At 43.9% G+C, this 20,946-nt stretch overlaps 2 protein-coding genes across 2 annotated transcripts; both read right to left on the bottom strand.

Annotated features, from left to right (window-relative positions):
• Positions 1-34: 34 nt before the first annotated feature.
• On the bottom strand, positions 35-1,012 carry LOC147957879 (uncharacterized). The gene has a single exon (XM_087535443.1). It carries the CDS (start codon positions 891-893, stop codon positions 129-131), a length of 765 nt encoding a protein of 254 aa, XP_087391569.1. The 5' UTR covers positions 894-1,012; the 3' UTR covers positions 35-128.
• A 1,347-nt stretch (positions 1,013-2,359) lies between these two features.
• LOC125524140 (dormancy-associated protein homolog 3) lies at positions 2,360-3,524 on the bottom strand. Its single transcript, XM_048689212.2, has 3 exons — positions 3,250-3,524; positions 2,863-2,986; positions 2,360-2,675 (listed from the first exon to the last, which is right to left on the bottom strand). Exons 1-3 carry the CDS (start codon positions 3,488-3,490, stop codon positions 2,648-2,650), a joined length of 393 nt encoding a protein of 130 aa, XP_048545169.1. The 5' UTR covers positions 3,491-3,524; the 3' UTR covers positions 2,360-2,647.
• Positions 3,525-20,946: the final 17,422 nt, after the last annotated feature.

The following is a 20,946-nucleotide window of genomic DNA, read 5'->3' as shown; positions in this document are numbered from 1 at the left end:
GAAAAGGTCGCCAACCTACCAGGCACCGCACAGATTCCACTCAGGAGGCGCGGTAGGGCCGCGCCCCAACTGCTAGTTTCATTGCAATATTGGAGTACATCATTGCCGAGCAGATCAGCAGAAGACCATCACGACGAGGGCAAGCGTCTAGCGCTCCAGAGAATTGTCCCTAAACTGCTAATCGGCATCGGCATCGGCATCGGCATCGTGACCACCTGCTGCCGGCACATGGGGCAGCTCTCCTTGGCCTTGAGCCACGGCTCCACGCACCGTCCATGGAAGCGGTGCCCGCACGGCCGCGTCTCCTTCCACGCCCCTCCCGCCGCTTGGTCGTCGTCCAAGCAGATCGGGCAGCCGCGGCCGTCGGACGGCGCATCCACCGTCGCCAGCGCTCTTGCCACCGCCGCCGCCAAATCCGAGTCGCGTGGAGCAGCCGCGACGCCGACGCGTGGGATGATGCCGGCCACGTATGCCGCAGCGCCCGGCGGCCGCGGGTGCAAGAACAGCTGCCCTTCGACAGCGGGGAGCCCTTCCCTCGTGTAGTCGTCGTGGTCGTCGTCATGCGGCAGATGCAGGTAGTCCTCGCCGTGGTCGTCGTCATGCGGCAGATGCAGGAAGTCCTCGCCGTGGTCGTGGTCTTGCGGCAGATGCAGGTAGTCCTCGCCGACGTCCATGGCAAGCCACGCCATCAAGCTTGCAGTTGCTCCCGAGATCGATCGGCTCATATCTGAATGTGCGCGCGGCCATGTGTTGGTATTAATCGTCGCCATGGGAGACCGTGTCCTGGCCGGAGGAGGACTGCCATACTTGTTTCCGTTTCCGATTTCGAGATTGGTTTTGTATCGCCGACGGTTTTCTTGTTTTTTGAGAGAGAGACAAATCGGAGCTTCCATCTACGCCGACGGGGTACGGACTGATCGGCCTGTTGGGCTTTCTCTATTGGGCAGACATTCGTGTGCCCAGCACGCAGTCACTCCTAGTACAATAGTATGGAACTGATTCTCCCGTAGAAAAAAAGGATGGAACTGATTCTAAAAAAAAATAGTATGAATTTCAAAACTACTATTGTGCGAAATACCAGCTACCTATTTTTACAAATTTAGGGAAATTAGTGTTTCAAACATTAAAAGGTTACAGACTTTAAAAAATAATCAAGAATTTTAAAATACTCACCAAATTTAAAACTATTCACAAAATTATTTTTGAACAAAATTTAAAATATCAATATTTAAAAATCACGAATTTTCAAAATTCACCCGAATATTTTTCAAAAAATTATGAATTTAAGAAAGAAAACAGAAATTGCAAATATATTTTTTATAAAAAGTAAAAACTTGTTATAAAAACTGAAGAAAAGGAATTATTTTTTCAAATAACAAAAAACATGTTGTGAAGCCTCAATAAAAGGAAATAAAATATAAAGAAAACATAAAAAACTATTTATTGGAAGTAAAATGACCGACAGGTCGAAACTAATAGGTATAACGTGTCCTGAAGAAAATTGCAACAGAATAGAAAGAAAACTGCTAAATGATAAACGAAGGGAAGCCAATTGGGCCAAGGCCCATAGGATATCAAGGAGTGCGGTTTGTATGAAAATACTACTCTTATTCGCTATAACCGAATAATAGGAAGTACCAACTTGCGACTAAATGTCCCTTTCAAAAAAAAAAAAAAACTTGCGACTAAATGTCGAGAAATCACACATCCTTTTGGCCCGTAATGGGTCGACCTATTCCTCCAGTTTTCTTACATCCTCTCACAGTCTCACCCCACCGGTTCACTAAAATTGTTCTTCCCGGATTTATTTCCTGAGTAGGTTTCTATATCTGTTTAACTTTTCAATTGATGTTTTATTAGTTTATTTTTATATTTTTCCTAGCTTTCCTCTTTTTATTTTTCCCTTTTTTTATTCTATTAGAAAGCGTTCACAAAATTATAAAATTATTCATGGTTTAGTAGAATATTCATAAAAGTAGAGAGAATGGTCACAAATCTTAAAAATGTTCACTTTTCTTAAAAATATTCATAACCTTTTAATATTCACTTTAAAAATTGTCGTTATAATTAAAAATATTTCGGCTATGAGGAATTAACCGTATTGTCTTTTTGTCTTTCTCAAGCAATTTTGTCCGGTCACCCATAAGCTAGGTAGAGGGCGGCCTATTTTTGGCAGTCACCTATAAGTTCTAAAAGACATGGCCCTTAACCAGCTAAGGGGATCTATTTCATTGGATGGTATGATTTACGGTGGCAAAATTAGGGCTATTTGTTGCATTTAACTCCATACATACATGGTACTCAATTACAATACATGGACAATTATAGTAGGAAAAGGAAGGATGATCGAACACTTGCATTGCAACCCCATTTCAACGGTCATCTCCTCCATATAAAAAAAAGGGCGCCTTTGTGATGGCAATACATCTTGATCGGAGCCTACTACTGATAACCACATCACATACTTTGCCCCCCCGAAAGGGCGCACAACTACGTAAAGGAAGAGAAAAGATAGTGCACCTAGTTAACACAACGATTACACAATAGCAGGTATACATATGACGTGACGAACACGCGGCCTCAAACACGCCAGCTACCTCCTCCCCTGCTTCGATCGATTATTTCACACTCCGGTTGTGCTTCTTTATTATCGGTCCAATGAACTGATCACCACCCTGCAAGCACGGCGATCCGAAGTTAATTAAACGGAACCACCACCTACCACGGCGACCCTTCTGCCATATGTTCTTTATCTTCTTTCAACGGAATGATTGGTCTGACGTAGGTAGTTTTTGTGTATGGATCATCATTCGTATGGTGCAAGCAGCATGGGGTGAGAGTGAAGGTGACGTTTAAACGCACCAGTCGTACACGGTTGAGCTCCTGGGCCCGACGGTCGCCTCTGCCTGGACGGCGTCGACGTTGGCCATCTTGGATTTCCGGCGGAACGCCCTCCAGCCGTCCACCCTCGGCGTGCTACCGGTGCCTGCAACATAAAGTTTCAGATAAAACATCAATTTAACGAGGGGAATTTCAGGTCAAACTGCAAATTTGTCGACATCGAGCTCGAGGAACAAGCCATGCTAGAGCAAAAGGTCCATGTTTTTCTTGTCCGAACGGATCGACGCATCGCCGATCCAACAGAAACGATCACAATCGATCAGCGCTACACAGTCACTGAGTCACATACCGATCCTAATTAAACAACGGAAATCATAGGGAGGCCAAGAAACAGAGCCAGAGACCCACCTGCTGCGAACGGGGAGTCCGGCGCACTGGCCGGGGTGGACGGCACGGAGCTCGACTCGCCGTACGGGAGGGAGAGAGACGGCGGCCGGGCGATGGTGATGCTGCGGGTCACCGCCGGCGCGACGTCTGCGGCCGCCGGGCTCGAGGGCGAGAAGGAGGAGTATTTCCGGAGCTTGCTGAAGCCGTGGTCCGGCCGTGGGCCGGCGACCGTCTCGTCCCAGAGCTGGTCGAGGAGGCCCATGCGAATGGTTCCTTGTACGGCGTACCTATGCGTGTCGCCGTCGTCTTTCTTTCTTGGCTGGGAGTGGCCGGCCTTCGGGACTGCGAGTGGCCGTGGCCGTTATGTCACATCTAAGCTGATGTTCACTCTGTTTCTGGTCTATTTTTTTTACTAGTTTTTTTATTTTTTGTTGCTGTATTATATATTTGTGGAGCTTAAATATGACATTTTAAAAAAATATCTAGATGTGAATTAAATAAACTGTTCTTTATATAGGACTAGGCGGCATCTTGCCGACGTCGTGGAGTGCTGCGGCTCCTGTAACATGCATTCGACTGGCTGCTAATAAAAGGGCTTCGTCGACAAGTCATCCCCAGCTACCATGGTCATCAACTGTCTGTGTCCTCTCGAGCAGGGGGAGTCTACGCCTTAATGGCTGGGCTGGTTTGGTTTGCTGAGGGAAAACGAAAGGTACTGGGAATGAAACCCTGCATCCTAGTGATGTGGATTTCATTTCTTTCAGGATATGCTCGACCTTTCCACGGATGAAATGGAGGATGTGGACAATACCGAATCAGGTAGGACCCTGTTAGCCGGCCAACGTCTCATGAGGAGGATAAAAAATACGAACCATTTTCATGGCAATTTTTTTTGATCTTTTTTCCTTGATGGGTTGGTTCCAACACAAGGAATCTAACCATCTTACCTGCGCTTAGTTTACTTTTCACGGTAATTTAAGTTGTATGGGGATGACAATTTTTTCACACTAGCATGACAATTGTTCCGTAATGAAGGTTTTCTTTTTTGGAAAAAACTGCCAACGTTTGATCCAGCGAGTGCGAGTGTTCGCCAGTTAGCATTACCGGTTATGTAAAATTAAGTTTCTTAGGGAACTAAACTCCTGCTAGGACTGTGGTAAGTAGGAGGAATAATCAAAGAAGAAAAAAAATCTTGAGAGGTCTGGTGTTGAATTGCAGTGATCGATGGAAAGAGAAGATTTATTAGGGAACATATAACTCGATCCGAATCTCACCTTTATTTCATTTGTCTCCAGGTAACATGAAATCTGAATATTTCAGAAATGTTGAGTGGAGGGGTAAAAAGACTTTCTGGGTGGACCTCGTGCATCTCATAAATTAATCACAAGTGCCCATTTTTTTGCTGGAGCTTTTAATCTGACAAGGAGCTCATCGAATAAAAACAAACCTGACAGATACAGTAAGTGGAGCATCCTTTTCAACTAAATTATTGCTATGTATGTCAGATGGAAACATTTGTGATTAACTTAACATCAGTGGAAAACATTTTCCACCTATATATTATTTATCAGGAATACTCGGTATTGCATGATAAATTCCGAAACCCTTTCGGTGACTCTGAAACGCTTCCGGTTCCTCTCGGAACTATTCGAATATTAACAAAACTATTTCACAAATAAATCCTCGATACTCCGTCCTACTAACTCTCAACAGATCGTGATTACCTTAAGCTTGTGACCCTATAGGTTCAGTAAAACATAGACATGAAAGAAACCCCTCCATTCAATGACCAATAACGGAACCATGGACGTCCATATCGATCCATATGTTTGTAAGAATGACATTCGAGTGAACCTTTGGTTATCATGTGATGTTTCCTTTGCTTCGCGATACTTTACAAAACCCGAGGTAAGATATATCTGTATCCTCTTGAGTCATACACATGCTCAGTATACCGGTCTCCTTGTTACCGGTTTTGTTCTTCTATCTCGTTGTCATGATTCGGCGTCTCCGTGACTTTGTCACCTGTGTCTAGCCAGACGATGATGGATGCCCTCTGAAGGAAATATGCCCTAGAGGCAATAATAAAGTTGTTATTTTATATTTCCTTATTCATAATAAAGGTTTATTATTCATGCTAGAATTGTATTGATCGGAAACTTAAATACATGTGTGAATACATAAACAAATATTGTGTCCCTAGTAAGCCTCTACTAGACTACCTCGTTGATCGAAGATGGTTAAGGTTTCCTAACCATACACATGTGTTGTCATTTGATAACAGGATCACATCATCAAGAGAATGATGTGATGGACAAGACCCATATGTTAGCTTAGCATAATGATCGTTTAGTTTATTGCTATTGCTTTCTTCATGTCAAATACATATACCTCATGCCTTTCCTCTTAACACTACTAGGGAAAAGCCTAGCAGCAGCGTGGGTTTTAGGCCTATCAGTAGCGCGGGGCGATGCGCTACTGATAAGGCGCTACAGCTAACGTATAGCAGTAGCATGCCTCCGCCCACGCTACTGCTAAATCGACTTAGTAGTAGCGACTTCCCGAAGGAGCGCTACTGTTAATTAGTAGTAGCGCTTCTCCCTGCCTGCGCTACTACTATTATTTCGTATTTTATTTCTTTTTTATTTCATGTTGTATTCGTACACCTTTACACAAGTTTTCATACAACAGGAATTTAGAAATTGTTTTTACATCATAATGAGTTATTACATCACGGGGGGAAAGAACCGTGGACTAGTTTCAAGTGGATGGACATCCCCACTTGAAACTAATCCGCGGTTCTTTCACCCAATGATATAATAAATATCATCATCATCATATCATTAATAACTTATCATCATAATACATCATTGTCATATAACACCTCCTCAAGATCATCGTTTTCATCAATGAGACATCACATAACAAATTGGTCACTAGTCGTAATCACAAGTACTCCTCATCATCAACTCTAACACATTGTATCACATAATAAACATATTGTACCTCATAGGACCTACTACATTCTCTTAGGACATACTATATTCTCTAAGGTAAAATAGCAAAAAACAAGATAGCCCCTGACTCTCCATTATGGAGAATGGAGATTATCCTGTCTCCAATTCTTGTCTTTCGCTTAATGTTACTTCCAAGAACCTCCTTGCGAATGTCCAAACATTTGTTTAGCATGTGTTCACCGGTTTTAGAAATCTGATATGCACAGGTGAGCTCCTTAGATTGACCTGGTTGTATGTTCAGAACTGCAAGGCGACCATTCTGATACATCAGATGAGGCACACAATCCATCGGGATTTTTTGTTGAAAAACATAGTAATAACTTCGTAGTTAGCAATGATGTACTAGTTTTAGAAGTATGCAAAAGATGCACGGATGTCGTAATAGTAAAAAATCTTACCAGGGTATCTCCATAGAAGTTACCGTGGTTCAACACGTGCACTAGTGGCACGTATTCACCATAATTTGGAGGAGTTCGATAATATGTATTGTAATTCTCAAGATAAGTACAATAAGCAATCAGATGACTTTTCTCCTTATAAGTTAATTCGGAGCCATCAATGTAGTGGGTTTTCTCTACCATCTTTTGCACATTCTTTGAAGATTCAAAATAAGCTGTCAATGGAAATAAGCTATCAACTATTTTGAAATAAACAATATAAATTAGTTAATAACTATGTTTGAGAAACTCACATTGCGGTAGAATCGGAAGCGTATCAACAAGGACCCAAATGTCCATATTGTGTTGCTCGATGTCAGGATCACCAAGATCCATGGTGACAATCATACCCTCATAAAAACCATACATTTTGCAAAGTGCTTCCCAATTTTGACAACCAAAATGGGTTATGCTCTGAGAATTGTACAGATTTACTTCAAAATCGATATCATGATGGGTCCTTAGGTGTATTTTCTTTGTTTGAAAATTTTCATGGTCTTCAAAATCCATCCTCTCCAAGACATAGCGTCTTGCATGGCATGGGATAAGCTAGTCGAATTGTAAAAGATGAAAATTAGACGTTGAAATAGTTGAAGTCATGCTTAATTACGAAAAAAACACTTGTCGTTGTTGCGTACCGTTTCAACATCGAAGCTCTCCTCGAGCTTAATGCTGAAGCACCGATCTTCGTCCAGCTCAACGAACATGTCGCACATACCTCGATCGTCGTGGCACCAGCTGCTCTCCCCCGGGAGACTGTCGTCGTCCGAGTATGACATTTCCTACGTTCATTATTCAAAGATTAAACTTGTACAATTAAATATATGTACTAAAAAACCTAAATTAGATCATTATTTTTCGAGAAAATCCAGGGCACTCGATATTTCCTACATATTCTAGCACAAGTCATGCCAGAATTTACGGAAAAATCCGACATGACCTTTGCTAAAAAAAGGACATATCGAGCGCCTGAAATTTGCCGGAACGGAAATTAATCAACACTCCGGCAAAACATAGGCCACTCGGAGGTGTAAACTGAACATGAACGGCCACTTGGGCAACCACATATCCTATTTGAGCAAATATGACATGTTCAACTAGTTTTATTAATTCAACTAGTTGTTACTAAATATAAACTTACTATAAATAGAAAAAACTAGTTCTTTCTAAAAATAAAGTAGTTCAACTAGTTATATTAATTATCTTACTAAAAATACATTAGTTATATTAATTTCAACTAGTTCAACTAGTTTATTAATTTACTTACTAAACTAGTTCAACTACAACTAAAATATTTCAACTAGTTTATTAATTTACTTACTAAAAATAAAATAGTTGCTTTAACAAAAAAAACTAGTTCTATTAATTTTCGTACTAAAAATAAAATAGTTGTATTAACTCAACTAGTTCAATTAAGCACTTAATATGAATAAAATAAACTAGTTTTTACTAAAAATAAACTAGTTCAACTAGTTATATTAATTTTCTTACTAATTCTATTAAACACTTACTAAAATTTAACCCTAACTATTTTGATGAACTCTAAAATTTAATCCTAACTAATTCGATGAACTCTAAAACTAATTCTATTTAACAACTACTGCCATAATTAGCATCTAATTTGATGAACCCTAACTAACTAGATGAACTCTGAAATTTAACCCTAAGAACCCTAGTTAGGCAGAGGTAGGGGAGGAGGAGGAGGAGGGCGTGCTCACCTCTGGCGCCGGCGGAGTTAGGGAGAGGGGCACGCGGCGTCGAGGTCGCGGTCGAGGGCGGGGGCGGTGTCGAAGGTGTGCGGAGAGCGACGGGTCGTGCGCGGCGGCCAACGACGATGCAGGGCGGCGACAACAAAGGAGTAGGGATTTGGGGGAAGTGGCCGTGGGGGAAGAACGAATTGCGCGGTTAAGTTGAAAGTAGCAGTAGCGCGTTTCAGGAAGTGCGCTGCTGCTACGGTAGCTATAGCGCGTTTCTTAAGAAGCGCTACTGCTATTCCTTCGCATTTTTATTTGCTTTCCATTTAATTTTATTTTCATTAGCAGTAGCGCCTTTGTTCGTAAACGCGCTGCTACAAAACAAGTAGCGGTAGCGCGGTTCCACATAGATCGCTACTACTATGTGTAGCCTTGGAATTTTAGTAGTAGCGCTTTTGTACTCGGGCGCGCTACTGCTATAATTGTATCTGTAGCGCAGTTTAAAATACCGCGTTGCTGCTAATTAGCACCAGCGTGCGTTTTTATCCCGCGCTACTGCTAATGTTCTGTGCATAAGGTTTTCCCTAATAGTGTAAGCCGGCCCACCATAACATGAAACGGCCTACTGGGCCTTGGGCCTTGTCGTTCTTCTGACCCGCCCGCCGGGTCACCAGTGAGTTGCAATGCTCAGGCGGGTTGCCCGTAAACCGCTAGGTCCGGACGGGTCGCCATTGAGTCGCCAAGCTTCAGCCGGGTCATACATCTGGTGGGTTACACCGCGGGGTATATCCCCGACACTCTCACTCACTTCTTTCGAGAGAAACTCCTTTTCTAGAAAGGATTCATTTTTAGCAACGAATATCTTGTCTTCAGACCTGTGATAGTAGGTGTATCCAACAGTCTCCTTTGGGTATCCTATGAAGACACATTTCTCCGATTTGGATTCGAGCTTATCAGGTTGAAGATTTTTCACATAAGTATCGCAACCCCAAACTTTAAGAAACGACAACTTGGGTTTCTTGCCAAATAACACTTTATATGGTGTCGTCTCAAGGGATTTCGATGGTGCCCTATTTAACGTGAATGCAGCTGTCTCTAAAGCATAACCCCAAAACGATATCAGTAAATCAGTAAGAGACATTATAGATCGCACCATATCTAATAAAGTGCGGTTACGACGTTCGGACACACCATTACGCTGTGGTGTTCCAGGTGTCGTGAGTTGCGAAACTATTCCGCATTGTTTCAAATGAAGACCAAACTCATAACTCAAATATTCACCTCCACGATCATATGGTAGAAAATTCATTTTCTTGTTACGATGATTTTCCACTCCACTCTGATTTTTTTAAACTTTTCAAATGTTTCAGACTTATGTTTTATCAAGTAGATATACCCGTATCTTCGCAAATCATCTCTGAAGGGCAGAAAATAATGATACCCGCTGCGAGCCTCAACACTCATTGAACCGCATACATCAGTGTGTATTATTTTCAATAAGTCTGTTGCTCGCTCCATTGTTCCGGAGAACGGAGTCTTAGTCTTCTTGCCCATGAGGCATGGTTCGCAAGCATCAAGTGATTCATAATCAAGTGATTCTAAAAGCCCATCAACATGGAGTTTCTTCATGCGCTTTATACCAATATGACCTAAACGATATTGCCACAAATAAGCTGCACTATCATTATTAACTTGTATCTTTTGGCTTCAATACTATGAATATGTGTCTCACTACTATCGAGATTCAACAAAAATAGAACACTCATCAAGGGTGCATGACTATAAAAGATAGTACTCATATAAATAGAACAACCATTATTCTCTGATTTAAATTAATAACCGTCTCGCATCAATCAAGATCTGGATATAATGTTCATGCTTAACGCTGGCACCAAATAACAATTATTCAGGTCTAAAACTAATCCTGAAGGTAGATGTAGAGGTAGCGTGCCGACGGTGATCACATCGACTCTGGAACCATTTCCCACGCGCATCGTCACCTCGTCCTTAGCCAATCTTCATTTAATCCGTAACCCTTGTTTCGAGTTGCAAATATGAGCAACAGAACCTATAACAAATACCCAGGCGCTACTACGAGTTTTAGTAAGGTACACATCAATAACATGTATATCAAATATACCTTTCACTTTGCCATACTTCTTATCCGCCAACTACTTGGGGCAATTCCGCTTCCAGTGAACAGTCCCTTCGCAGTAGAAGTACTCAGTCTCAGGCTTAGGTCCAGACTTGGGCTTCTTCACTTGACCAGCAACTTGCTTGCTGTTCTTCTTGAAGTTCCCCGTGTTCCCTTTGCCCTTTTTCTTGAAACTAGCGGTCTTGTTGACCATTAACACTTGATGCTCCTTCTTGATTTCTACCTCCGCAACATTTACATTGCGAAGAGCTCGGGAATTGTTTTATCCATCCCTTGCATATTATAGTTCATCACGAAGCTTTGTAGCTTGGTGGCAGTGATTGAAGAACTCTGTCAATGACACTATCATCGGGAAGATTAACTCCCAGTTGAGTCAAGTGGTTGTGGTACCCAGACATTCTCAGTATATGTTCACTGAGAGAACTATTCTCCTTGATCTTGCACCTGTATAACTTATTGGAGACTTCATATCTCTCAATCCGGGCATTTTCTTGAAATGTTAACTTCAACTCCTGGAACATCTCATATGCTCCATGATGTTCAAAACGTCGTTGAAGTCCCGATTCTAAGACGTAAAGCATGGCACACTGAACTATTGAGTAGTTATCAGCTTTGCTCTGCCAGACGTTCATAACATCTGGAGTTTCTCCTGCAGTGGGCTTTGCACCTACCGGTTCTTCCAGGACGTAATTCTTGTATGCAGCAATGAGGATAATTCTCAAGTTACGAACCCAGTCCGTGTAGTTGCTACCATCATCTTTCGACTTAGCTTTCTCTAGGAACGCATTAAAATTCAAAGGAACAGTAGCACGGGCCATTGATCTACAACAACATAGACATGCAAAATATTATCAGGTACTAAGTTCATGATAAATTAAAGTTCAATTAATCATATCACTGAAGAACTCCCACTTAGATAGATATCCCTCTAGTCATCTAAATGATCACGTGATCCATATCAAGTAAACCATGTCCGATCATCACGTGAGATGGAGAAGTTTTCCTTGATGACCATCATTATGCTGATCGTATCTACTATATGATTCACGCTCGACCTTTCGGTCTCAGTGTTCCGAGGCCATATCTGCATATGCTAGGCTCGTCAAGTTTAACCTGAGTATTCTGCTTGTGCAAAACTAGTTTGCACCCGTTGTATGTGAACATAGAGCTTATCACACCCGATCATCACGTGGTTGTTGGAAATATGCCGTAGAGGCAATAATAAAATGGTTATTATTATATTTCTTTGTTCATGATAATTGTCTATTGTTCATGCTATAATTGTGTTATCTGGAAATCGTAATACATGTGTGAATACATAGACCACAACACGTCCCTAGTGAGCCTCTAGTTGACTAGCTCGTTGATCAAAAGATAGTCATGGTTTCCTGACTATGGACATTGGATGTCATTGATAACGGGATCACATCATTAGGAGAAGGATGTGATGGACAAGACCCAATCCTAAGCTTAGCTCAAAGATCATGTAGTTCGTTTGCTGTAGCTTTTCTGAATGTCAAGTATCATTTCCTTAGACCATGAGATTGTGCAACTTCCGGATACCGTAGGAGTGATTTGGGTGTGCCAAACGTCACAACGTAACTGGGTGACTATAAAGGTACATTACAGGTATCTCCGAAAGTGTTTGTTCGGTTGGCACGAATCGAGACTGGGATTTGTCACTCCGTATGATGGAGAGGTATCTCTGGGCCCACTCGGTAATGCATCATCATAATGAGCTCAATGTGATCAAGTGGTTGATCACGGGATCATGCATTACGGTACGAGTAAAGTGACTTGCCGGTAACGAGACTGAACAAGGTATTGGGATACCGACGATCGAGTCTCGGGCAAGTAACGTACCGATTGACAAAGGGAATTGTATACGGATTGATTGAATCCTCGACATCGTGGCTCATCCGATGAAATCATCGTGGAGCATGTGGGAGCCAACATGGGTATCCAGATCCCGCTGTTGGTTATTGACCAGAGAGGCTTCTCGGTCATGTCTGCATGTCTCCCGAACCCGTAGGGTCTACACACTTAAGGTTCGGTGACGCTAGGGTTGTATAGATATTAGCACACGGTAACCCGAAAGTTGTTCGGAGTCCCGGATGAGATCCCGGACGTCACGAGAAGTTCCCGTATGGTCCGGAGGTAAAGATTTATATATAGGAAGTCCAGTTTCGGCCATCGGGAAGGTTTCGAGGGTCACCGGTATTGTACCGGGACCACCGGAAGGGTCCCGGGGGTCCACGGGGTGGGGCCACCTATCCCGGAGGGCCCCATGGGCTGAAGTGGGAGGGGAATCAGCCCCTAGTGGGCTGGTGCGCCCCCCTTGGGCCTCCCCCTGCGCCTATGGTTAGAAACCCTAGGGGTGGGGGGCGCCACCCTTGCCTTGGGGGGCAAGGCACCCCCTTTGGCCGCTGCCCCCCTAGGAGATTGGATCTCCTAGGGCCGGCGCCCCCCCTAGGCACCCTATATATAGTGGGGGGAGGGAGGGCTGCGCACCCAAGCCCCTGGCCTCTCCCTCTCCCTCCCGTGACACTCCTCCGTCTCCCAGCGCTTGGCGAAGCCTTGCCGAGATCACCGTTGCTTCCACCACCACGCCGTCGTGCTGCTGGATCTTCATCAACCTCTCCTTCCCCCTTGCTGGATCAAGAAGGAGGAGATGTTTCCCAACCGTACGTGTGTTGAACGCGGAGGTGCTGTCCGTTCGGCACTAGGTCATCGGTGATTTGAATCACGTCGAGTACGACTCCATCAACCCCGTTCTCTTGAATGCTTCCGCTCGTGATCTACAAGGGTATGTAGATGCACTCCTCTCTCCCTCGTTGCTAGATGACTCCATAGATTGATCTTGGTGATGCATAGAAAATTTTAAAATTCTGCTATGTTCCCCAACAGTGGCATCATGAGCTAGGTCTATGCGTAGTTACTATGCACGAGTAGAACACAAAGCAGTTGTGGGCGTCGATATTGTCAATTATCTTGCCGTTACTAGTCTTATCTTGATTCGGCGGCATTGTGGGATGAAGCGGCCCGGACCAACCTTACACGTACGCTTACGTGAGACCGGTTCCACCGACTAACATGCACTAGTTGCATAAGGTGGCTGGCGGGTGTCTGTCTCTCCCACTTTAGTCAGATCAGATTCGATGAACAGGGTCCTTATGAAGGGTGAATAGAAATTGGCAATTCACGTTGTGGTTTTGGCGTAGGTAAGAAACGTTCTTGCTAGAAACCTATAGCAGCCACGTAAAAATTTGCAACAACAATTAGAGGACGTCTAACTTGTTTTTGCAGCAAGTGTTTTGTGATGTGATATGGCCAAAGGATGTGATGAATGATATATGTGATGTATGAGATGATCATGTTCTTGTAATAGGAATCACGACTTGCATGTCGATGAGTATGACAACCGGCAGGAGCCATAGGAGTTGTCTTTATTTATTTATGACCTGCGTGTCAACATAAACGTCATGTAATTACTTTACTTTATTGCTAAAGCGTTAGCCATAGTAGTAGAAGTAATAGTTGACGTGACAACTTCAAGAAGACACGATGATGGAGATCATGATGATGGAGATCATGGTGTCATGCCGGTGACAACGATGATCGTGGAGCCCCGAAGATGGAGATCAAAGGAGCAAATGATATTGGCCATATCATGTCACTATTTGATTGCATGTGATGTTTATCATGTTTTACATCTTATTTGCTTAGAATGATAGTAGCTTAAATAAGATGATCCCTCGTAATAATTTCAAGAAAGTGTTCCCCCTAACTGTGCACCGTTGCGAAGGTTCGTTGTTTCGAAGCACCATGTGATGATCGGGTGTGAAAGATTCTAATGTTCGAATACAACGGGTGTAAGCCAGATTTACACACGCAATACACTTAGGTTGACTTGACGAGCCTAGCATGTACAGACATGGCCTCGGAACACAAAAGACCGAAAGGTCGAGCATGAGTCATTTAGAAGATATGATCAACATGAAGATGTTCACCGATGTTGACTAGTCCATCTCACGTGATGATTGGACACGACCTAGTTAACTCGGATCATGTTATACTTAGATGACTGGAGGGATGTCTATCTGAGTGGGAGTTCATTGAATAATTTGATTAGATGGACTTAATTATCATGAACTTAGTCTAAAATCTTTACAATATGTCTTGTAGATCAAATGGCCCACATTGTCCTCAACCTCAACGCGTTCCTAGAGAAAACAAAGCTGAAAGACGATGGCAGCAACTATACGGACTGGGTCCAGAACCTGAGGATCATCCTCATAGCTGCCAAGAAAGATTATGTCCTAGAAGCACTGCTAGGTGACGCACCCGTCCCACAGAACCAAGACGTTATGAACGCTTGGCAGACACGTGCTGATGATTACTCCCTCGTTCAGTGCAGCATGCTTTACAGCTTAGAACCGGGGATCCAAAAGCGTTTTGAGAGACACGGAGCATATGAGATGTTCGAAGAGCTGAAAATAGTTTCTCAAGCTCATGCCCGGGTCGAGAGATATGAAGTCTCCGACAAGTTCTTCAGCTGTAAGATGGAGGAAAATAGTTCTGTCAGTGAGCACATACTCAAAATGTCTGAGTTGCATAACCGCTTGACTCAGCTGGGAGTTAATCTCCCGGATGACGCGGTCATTGACAGAATCCTTCAGTCGCTTCCACCGAGCTACAAGAGCTTTGTGATGAACTTCAATATGCAGGGGATGGAAAAGACCATTCCTAAAGTATTTTCAATGCTGAAATCAGCAGAGGTAGAAGTCAAAAAGGAACATCAAGTGTTGATGGTGAATAAAACCACTAAGTTCAAGAAAGGCAAGGGTAAGAAGAACTTCAAGAAGGACGACAAGGGAGTTGCCGCGCCTGGTAAGCAAGCTGCCGGGAAGAAGCCAAAGAATGGACCCAAGCCCGAGACTGAGTGCTTTTATTGCAAGGGAAGTGGTCACTGGAAGCGGAACTGCCCCAAATACTTAGCGGACAAGAAGGCCGGCATCACGGAAGGTATATGTGATATACATGTAATTGATGTGTACCTTACTAGTACTCGTAGTAGCTCCTGGGTATTTGATACCGGTGCGGTTGCTCACATTTGTAACTCAAAGCAGGAGCTGCGGAATAAGCGGAGACTGGCGAAGGACGAGGTGACAATGCGCGTCGGGAATGGTTCCAAGGTCGATGTGATCGCCGTCGGCACGCTACCTCTACATTTACCTACGGGATTAGTTTTAAACCTCAATAATTGTTATTTAGTGCTAGCTTTGAGCATGAACATTGTATCAGGATCTCGTTTAATATGAGATGACTACTCATTTAAATCCGAGAATAATGGTTGTTCTATTTATATGAGAGATATGTTTTATGGTCATGCTCCGATGGTGAATGGTTTATTCTTAATGAATCTCGAGCGTAATGCTACACATATTCATAGTGTGAATACCAAAAGATGTAAGGTTGATAATGATAGTCCCACATACTTGTGGCACTGCCGCCTTGGTCACATAGGTGTCAAACGCATGAAGAGCTCCATGCAGATGGACTTTTAGAGTCTCTTGATTACGAATCATTTGAGATGTGCGAACCATGCCTGATGGGGAAAATGACCAAGACTCCGTTCTCAGGAACAATGGAGCGAGCAACCAACTTACTGGAAATCATACATACTGATGTGTGCGGTCCAATGAGTGTTGAGGCTCGCGGTGGCTATCGTTATGTTATCACCCTCACTGATGACTTGAGTAGATATGGGTATGTCTACTTGATGAAACACAAGTCTGAGACCTTTGAAAATTTCAAGGAATTTCAGAGTGAGGTTGAGAATCAACGTGACAGGAAAATCAAGTTCTTGCGATCAGATCATGGGGGAGAATACTTGAGTCACGAATTTGGCACACACTTAAGAAAATGTGGAATAGTTTCACAACTCACGCAGCCTGGAACACCTCAACGTAATGGTGTGTCCGAATGTCGTAATCGCACTCTATTAGATATGGTGCGATCTATGATGTCTCTTACCGATTTACCGCTATCATTTTGGGGCTATGCTTTAAAGACTGCCGCATTCACTTTAAATAGGGCTCCGTCGAAATCCGTTGAGACGACACCGTATGAATTATGGTTTGGGAAGAAACCTGAGCTGTCGTTTCTAAAAGTTTGGGGATGCGATGCTTATGTCAAGAAACTTCAACCTGAAAAGCTCGAACCCAAGTCGGAGAAATGCGTCTTCACAGGATACCCTAAAGAAACTATTGGGTATACCTTCTACCTCAGATCCGAAGGCAAGATCTTTGTTGCCAAGAATGGGTCCTTTCTAGAGAAAGAGTTTCTCTCAAAAGAAATAAGTGGGAGGAAAGTAGAACTTGATGAAGTATTACCTCTTGAACTGGTAAGTGGCGCAGCTCAAGAAAATGTTCCTGAGGTGCCTGCACCGACTAGAGAGGAAGTTGATGATGATGACCATGAAACTTTAGATCAAGTTGCTACTGAACTTCGTAGGTCCACAAGGACACGTTCCGCACCAGAGTGGTACGGCAACCTTGTCTTGGAAATCATGTTGTTAGACAAAGGTGAACCTTCAAACTATGAAGAAGCGATGGCGGGCCCAGATTCCGACAAATGGCTGGAAGCCATGAAATCCGAGATAGGATCCTTGTATGAAAACAAAGTATGGACTTTGACTGACTTGCCCGTTGATCGGCGAGCCATAGAAAATAAATGGATCTTTAAGAAGAAGACAGACGCGGATGGTAATGTGACCATCTATAAAGCTCGGCTTGTCGCTAAGGGTTATCGACAAGTTCAAGGGGTTGACTACGATGAGACTTTCTCACCCGTAGCGAAGCTGAAGTCCGTCCGAATCATGTTAGCAATTGCCGCATTCTATGATTATGAGATATGGCAAATGGACGTCAAAACCGCATTCCTTAATGGTTTCCTTAAGAAAGAATTGTATATGATGCAGCCGGACGGTTTTGTCAATCCTAAGAATGCTGACAAGGTGTGCAAGCTCCAATGCTCGATTTATGGGCTGGTGCAAGCATCTCGGAATTGGAACATTCGTTTTGATAAGATGATCAAAGCGTTTGGGTTTATGCAGACTTATGGAGAAGCCTGCATTTACAAGAAAGTGAGTGGGAGATCTGTAGCATTTCTCATATTGTATGTGGATGACATACTGTTGATGGGAAATGATATAGAATTCTTGGGAAGCATAAAGGCCTACTTGAAGAAGTGTTTTTCAATGAAGGACCTTGGAGAAGCTGCTTATATATTAGGCATCAAGATCTATAGAGATAGATCGTGACGCCTCATTGGTCTTTCATAGAGCACGTACCTTGACAAGATATTGAAGAAGTGCAAAATGGATCAGTCAAAGAAGGGGTTCTTGCCTGTATTGCAAGGTACGAGATTGAGCATGGCTCAATGCCTGACCACGGCAGAAGATAGAGAAAAGATGAGTGTCGTCCCCTATGCCTCGGCCATAGGGTCTATCATGTATGCTATGCTGTGTACCAGACCTGATGTAAACCTTGCCGTAAGTTTGGTAGGAAGGTACCAAAGTAATCCCGGCATGGAACACTGGACAGCGGTCAAGAATATCCCGAAGTACCTGAAAAGGACCAAGGAAATGTTTCTCGTTTATGGAGGTGATGAAGAGCTCGTCGTAAAGGGTTACGTCGATGCTAGCTTCGACACAGATCTGGATGACTCAAAGTCACAAACCGGATACGTGTATATTTTGGATGGTGGGGCAGTAAGCTGGTGCAGTTGCAAGCAAAGCGTTGTGGCGGGATCTACATGTGAAGCGGAGTACATGGCAGCCTCGGAGGCAGCACAAGAAGCAGTCTGGGTGAAGGAGTTCATTACCGACCTAGGAGTCATACCCAATGCGTCGGGCCCGATGACTCTCTTCTGTGACAACACTGGAGCTATTGCCCTTGCCAAGGAGCCCAGGTTTCATAGGAAGACCAGGCATATCAAGCGTCGCTTCAACTCCATTCGTGAAAGTGTTCAAAATGGAGACATAGAGATTTGTAAAGTACATACGGACCTGAATGTAGCAGATCCGTTGACTAAACCTCTCCCTAGAGCAAAACATGATCAACACCAGAACTGCATGGGTGTTCGTTTCATCAAAATGTAACTAGAATATTGGCTCTAGTGCAAGTGGGAGACTGTTGGAAATATGCCCTAGAGGCAATAATAAAATGGTTATTATTATATTTCTTTGTTCATGATAATTGTCTATTGTTCATGCTATAATTGTGTTATCCGGAAATCGTAATACATGTGTGAATACATAGACCACAACACGTCCCTAGTGAGCCTCTAGTTGACTAGCTCGTTGATCAAAAGATAGTCATGGTTTCCTGACTATGGACATTGGATGTCATTGATAACGGGATCACATCATTAGGAGAATGATGTGATGGACAAGACCCAATCCTAAGCTTAGCTCAAAGATCATGTAGTTCGTTTGCTGTAGCTTTTCTGAATGTCAAGTATCATTTCCTTAGACCATGAGATTGTGCAACTTCCAGATACTGTAGGAGTGCTTTGGGTGTGCCAAACGTCACAACGTAACTGGGTGACTATAAACGTACATTACAGGTATCTCCGAAAGTGTCTGTTGGGTTGGCACGAATCGAGACTGGGATTTGTCACTCCGTATGACGGAGAGGTATCTCTGGGCCCACTCAGTAATGCATCATCATAATGAGCTCAATGTGATCAAGTGGTTGATCATGGGATCATGCATTACGGTACGAGTAAAGTGACTTGCCGGTAACGAGACTGAACAAGGTATTGGGATACCGACGATCGAGTCTCGGGAAAGTAACGTAACGATTGACAAAGGGAATTGTATACGGATTGATTGAATCCTCGACATCGTGGTTCATCCGATGAAATCATCGTGGAGCATGTGGGAGCCAACATGGGTATCCAGATCCCGCTGTTGGTTATTGACCAGAGAGGCTTCTCGGTCATGTCTGCATGTCTCCCGAACCCATAGGGTCTACACACTTAAGGTTCGGTGATGCTAGGGTTGTAGAGATATTAGCACACGGTAACCCGAAAATTGTTCGGAGTCCCGGATGAGATCCCGGACGTCACGAGGAGTTATGGAATGGTCCGGAGGTAAAGATTTATATATAGGAAGTCCAGTTTCGGCCATCAGTAATGTTTCGGGGGTCACCGATATTGTACCGGGACCACCGGAAGGGTCCCGGGGGTCCACCGGGAGGGGCCACCTATCCCTTAGGGCCCCATGGGCTGAAGTGGGAGGGGAAACAGCCCCTAGTGGGCTGGGAGCCCCCCTTGGGCCTCCCCCTGCGCCTAGGGTTAGAAACCCTAGGGGTAGGGGGCGCCACCCTTGCCATGGAGGGCAAGGCACCCCCTTTGGCCGCCGCCCCCCTAGGAGATTAGATCTCCTAGGGCCGGCGCCCCCCTAGGCACCCTATATATAGTGGGGGGGAGGGAGGGCTGCGCACCCAAGCCCCTGGCCTCTCCCTCTCCCTCCCGTGACACTCCTTCGTCTCCCAGCGCTTGGCGAAGCCCTGCCGAGATCACCGTTGCTTCCACCACCACGCCGTCGTGCTACTGGATCTTCATCAACCACTCCTTCCCCCTTGCTGGATCAAGAAGGAGGAGACGTCTCCCAACCGTACGTGTGTTGAACGCGGAGGTTCCGTCCGTTCGGCACTAGGTCATCGGTGATTTGAATCACGTCGAGTACGACTCCATCAACCCCGTTCTCTTGAACGCTTCCGCTCGTGATCTACAAGGGTATGTAGATGCACTCCTCTCTCCCTCGTTGCTAGATGACTCCATAGATTGATCTTGGTGATGCGTAGAAAATTTTAAAATTCTGCTACGTTCCCCAACAGTGGTGTCTCAGCATGACGAACTGTAGCAACGATGCATACTCAGGGATAACACTTGTGCCTTAAAATTTAGTGAGAGATCATCTTATAATGCTACCGCCGAACTAAGCAAAATAAGATGCATAAAAGATAAACATCACATGCAATCAAAATAAGTGATATGATATGGCCATCATCATCTTGTGCCTTTGATCTCCATCTCCAAAGCACCGTCAGGATCACCATCGTCACCGGCTTGACACCCTGATCTCCATCGTAGCATCGTTGTCGTCTCGCCAATCATTGCTTCTACGACTATCGCTACCTCTTACTGATAAAGTAAAGCAATTACATGGCGATTTCATTTCATACAATAAAGCGACAACCATATGGTTCCAGCCAGTTGCTGATAATTGTTACAAAACGTGATCATCTCATACAACAATTTATATATCATCACGTCTTGACCATATCACATCACAACAAGCCTTGCAAAAACAAGTTAGACGTCCTCTAATTTGTTGTTGCAAG

The sequence above is a fragment of the Triticum urartu genome, chromosome 7A (assembly GCF_056163025.1).
Source record: "Triticum urartu cultivar PI428250 chromosome 7A, HENAU_Tu73, whole genome shotgun sequence".
Lineage (NCBI taxonomy): Eukaryota > Viridiplantae > Streptophyta > Magnoliopsida > Poales > Poaceae > Triticum > Triticum urartu.
This window is presented reverse-complemented; position numbering and strand designations above follow the sequence as displayed.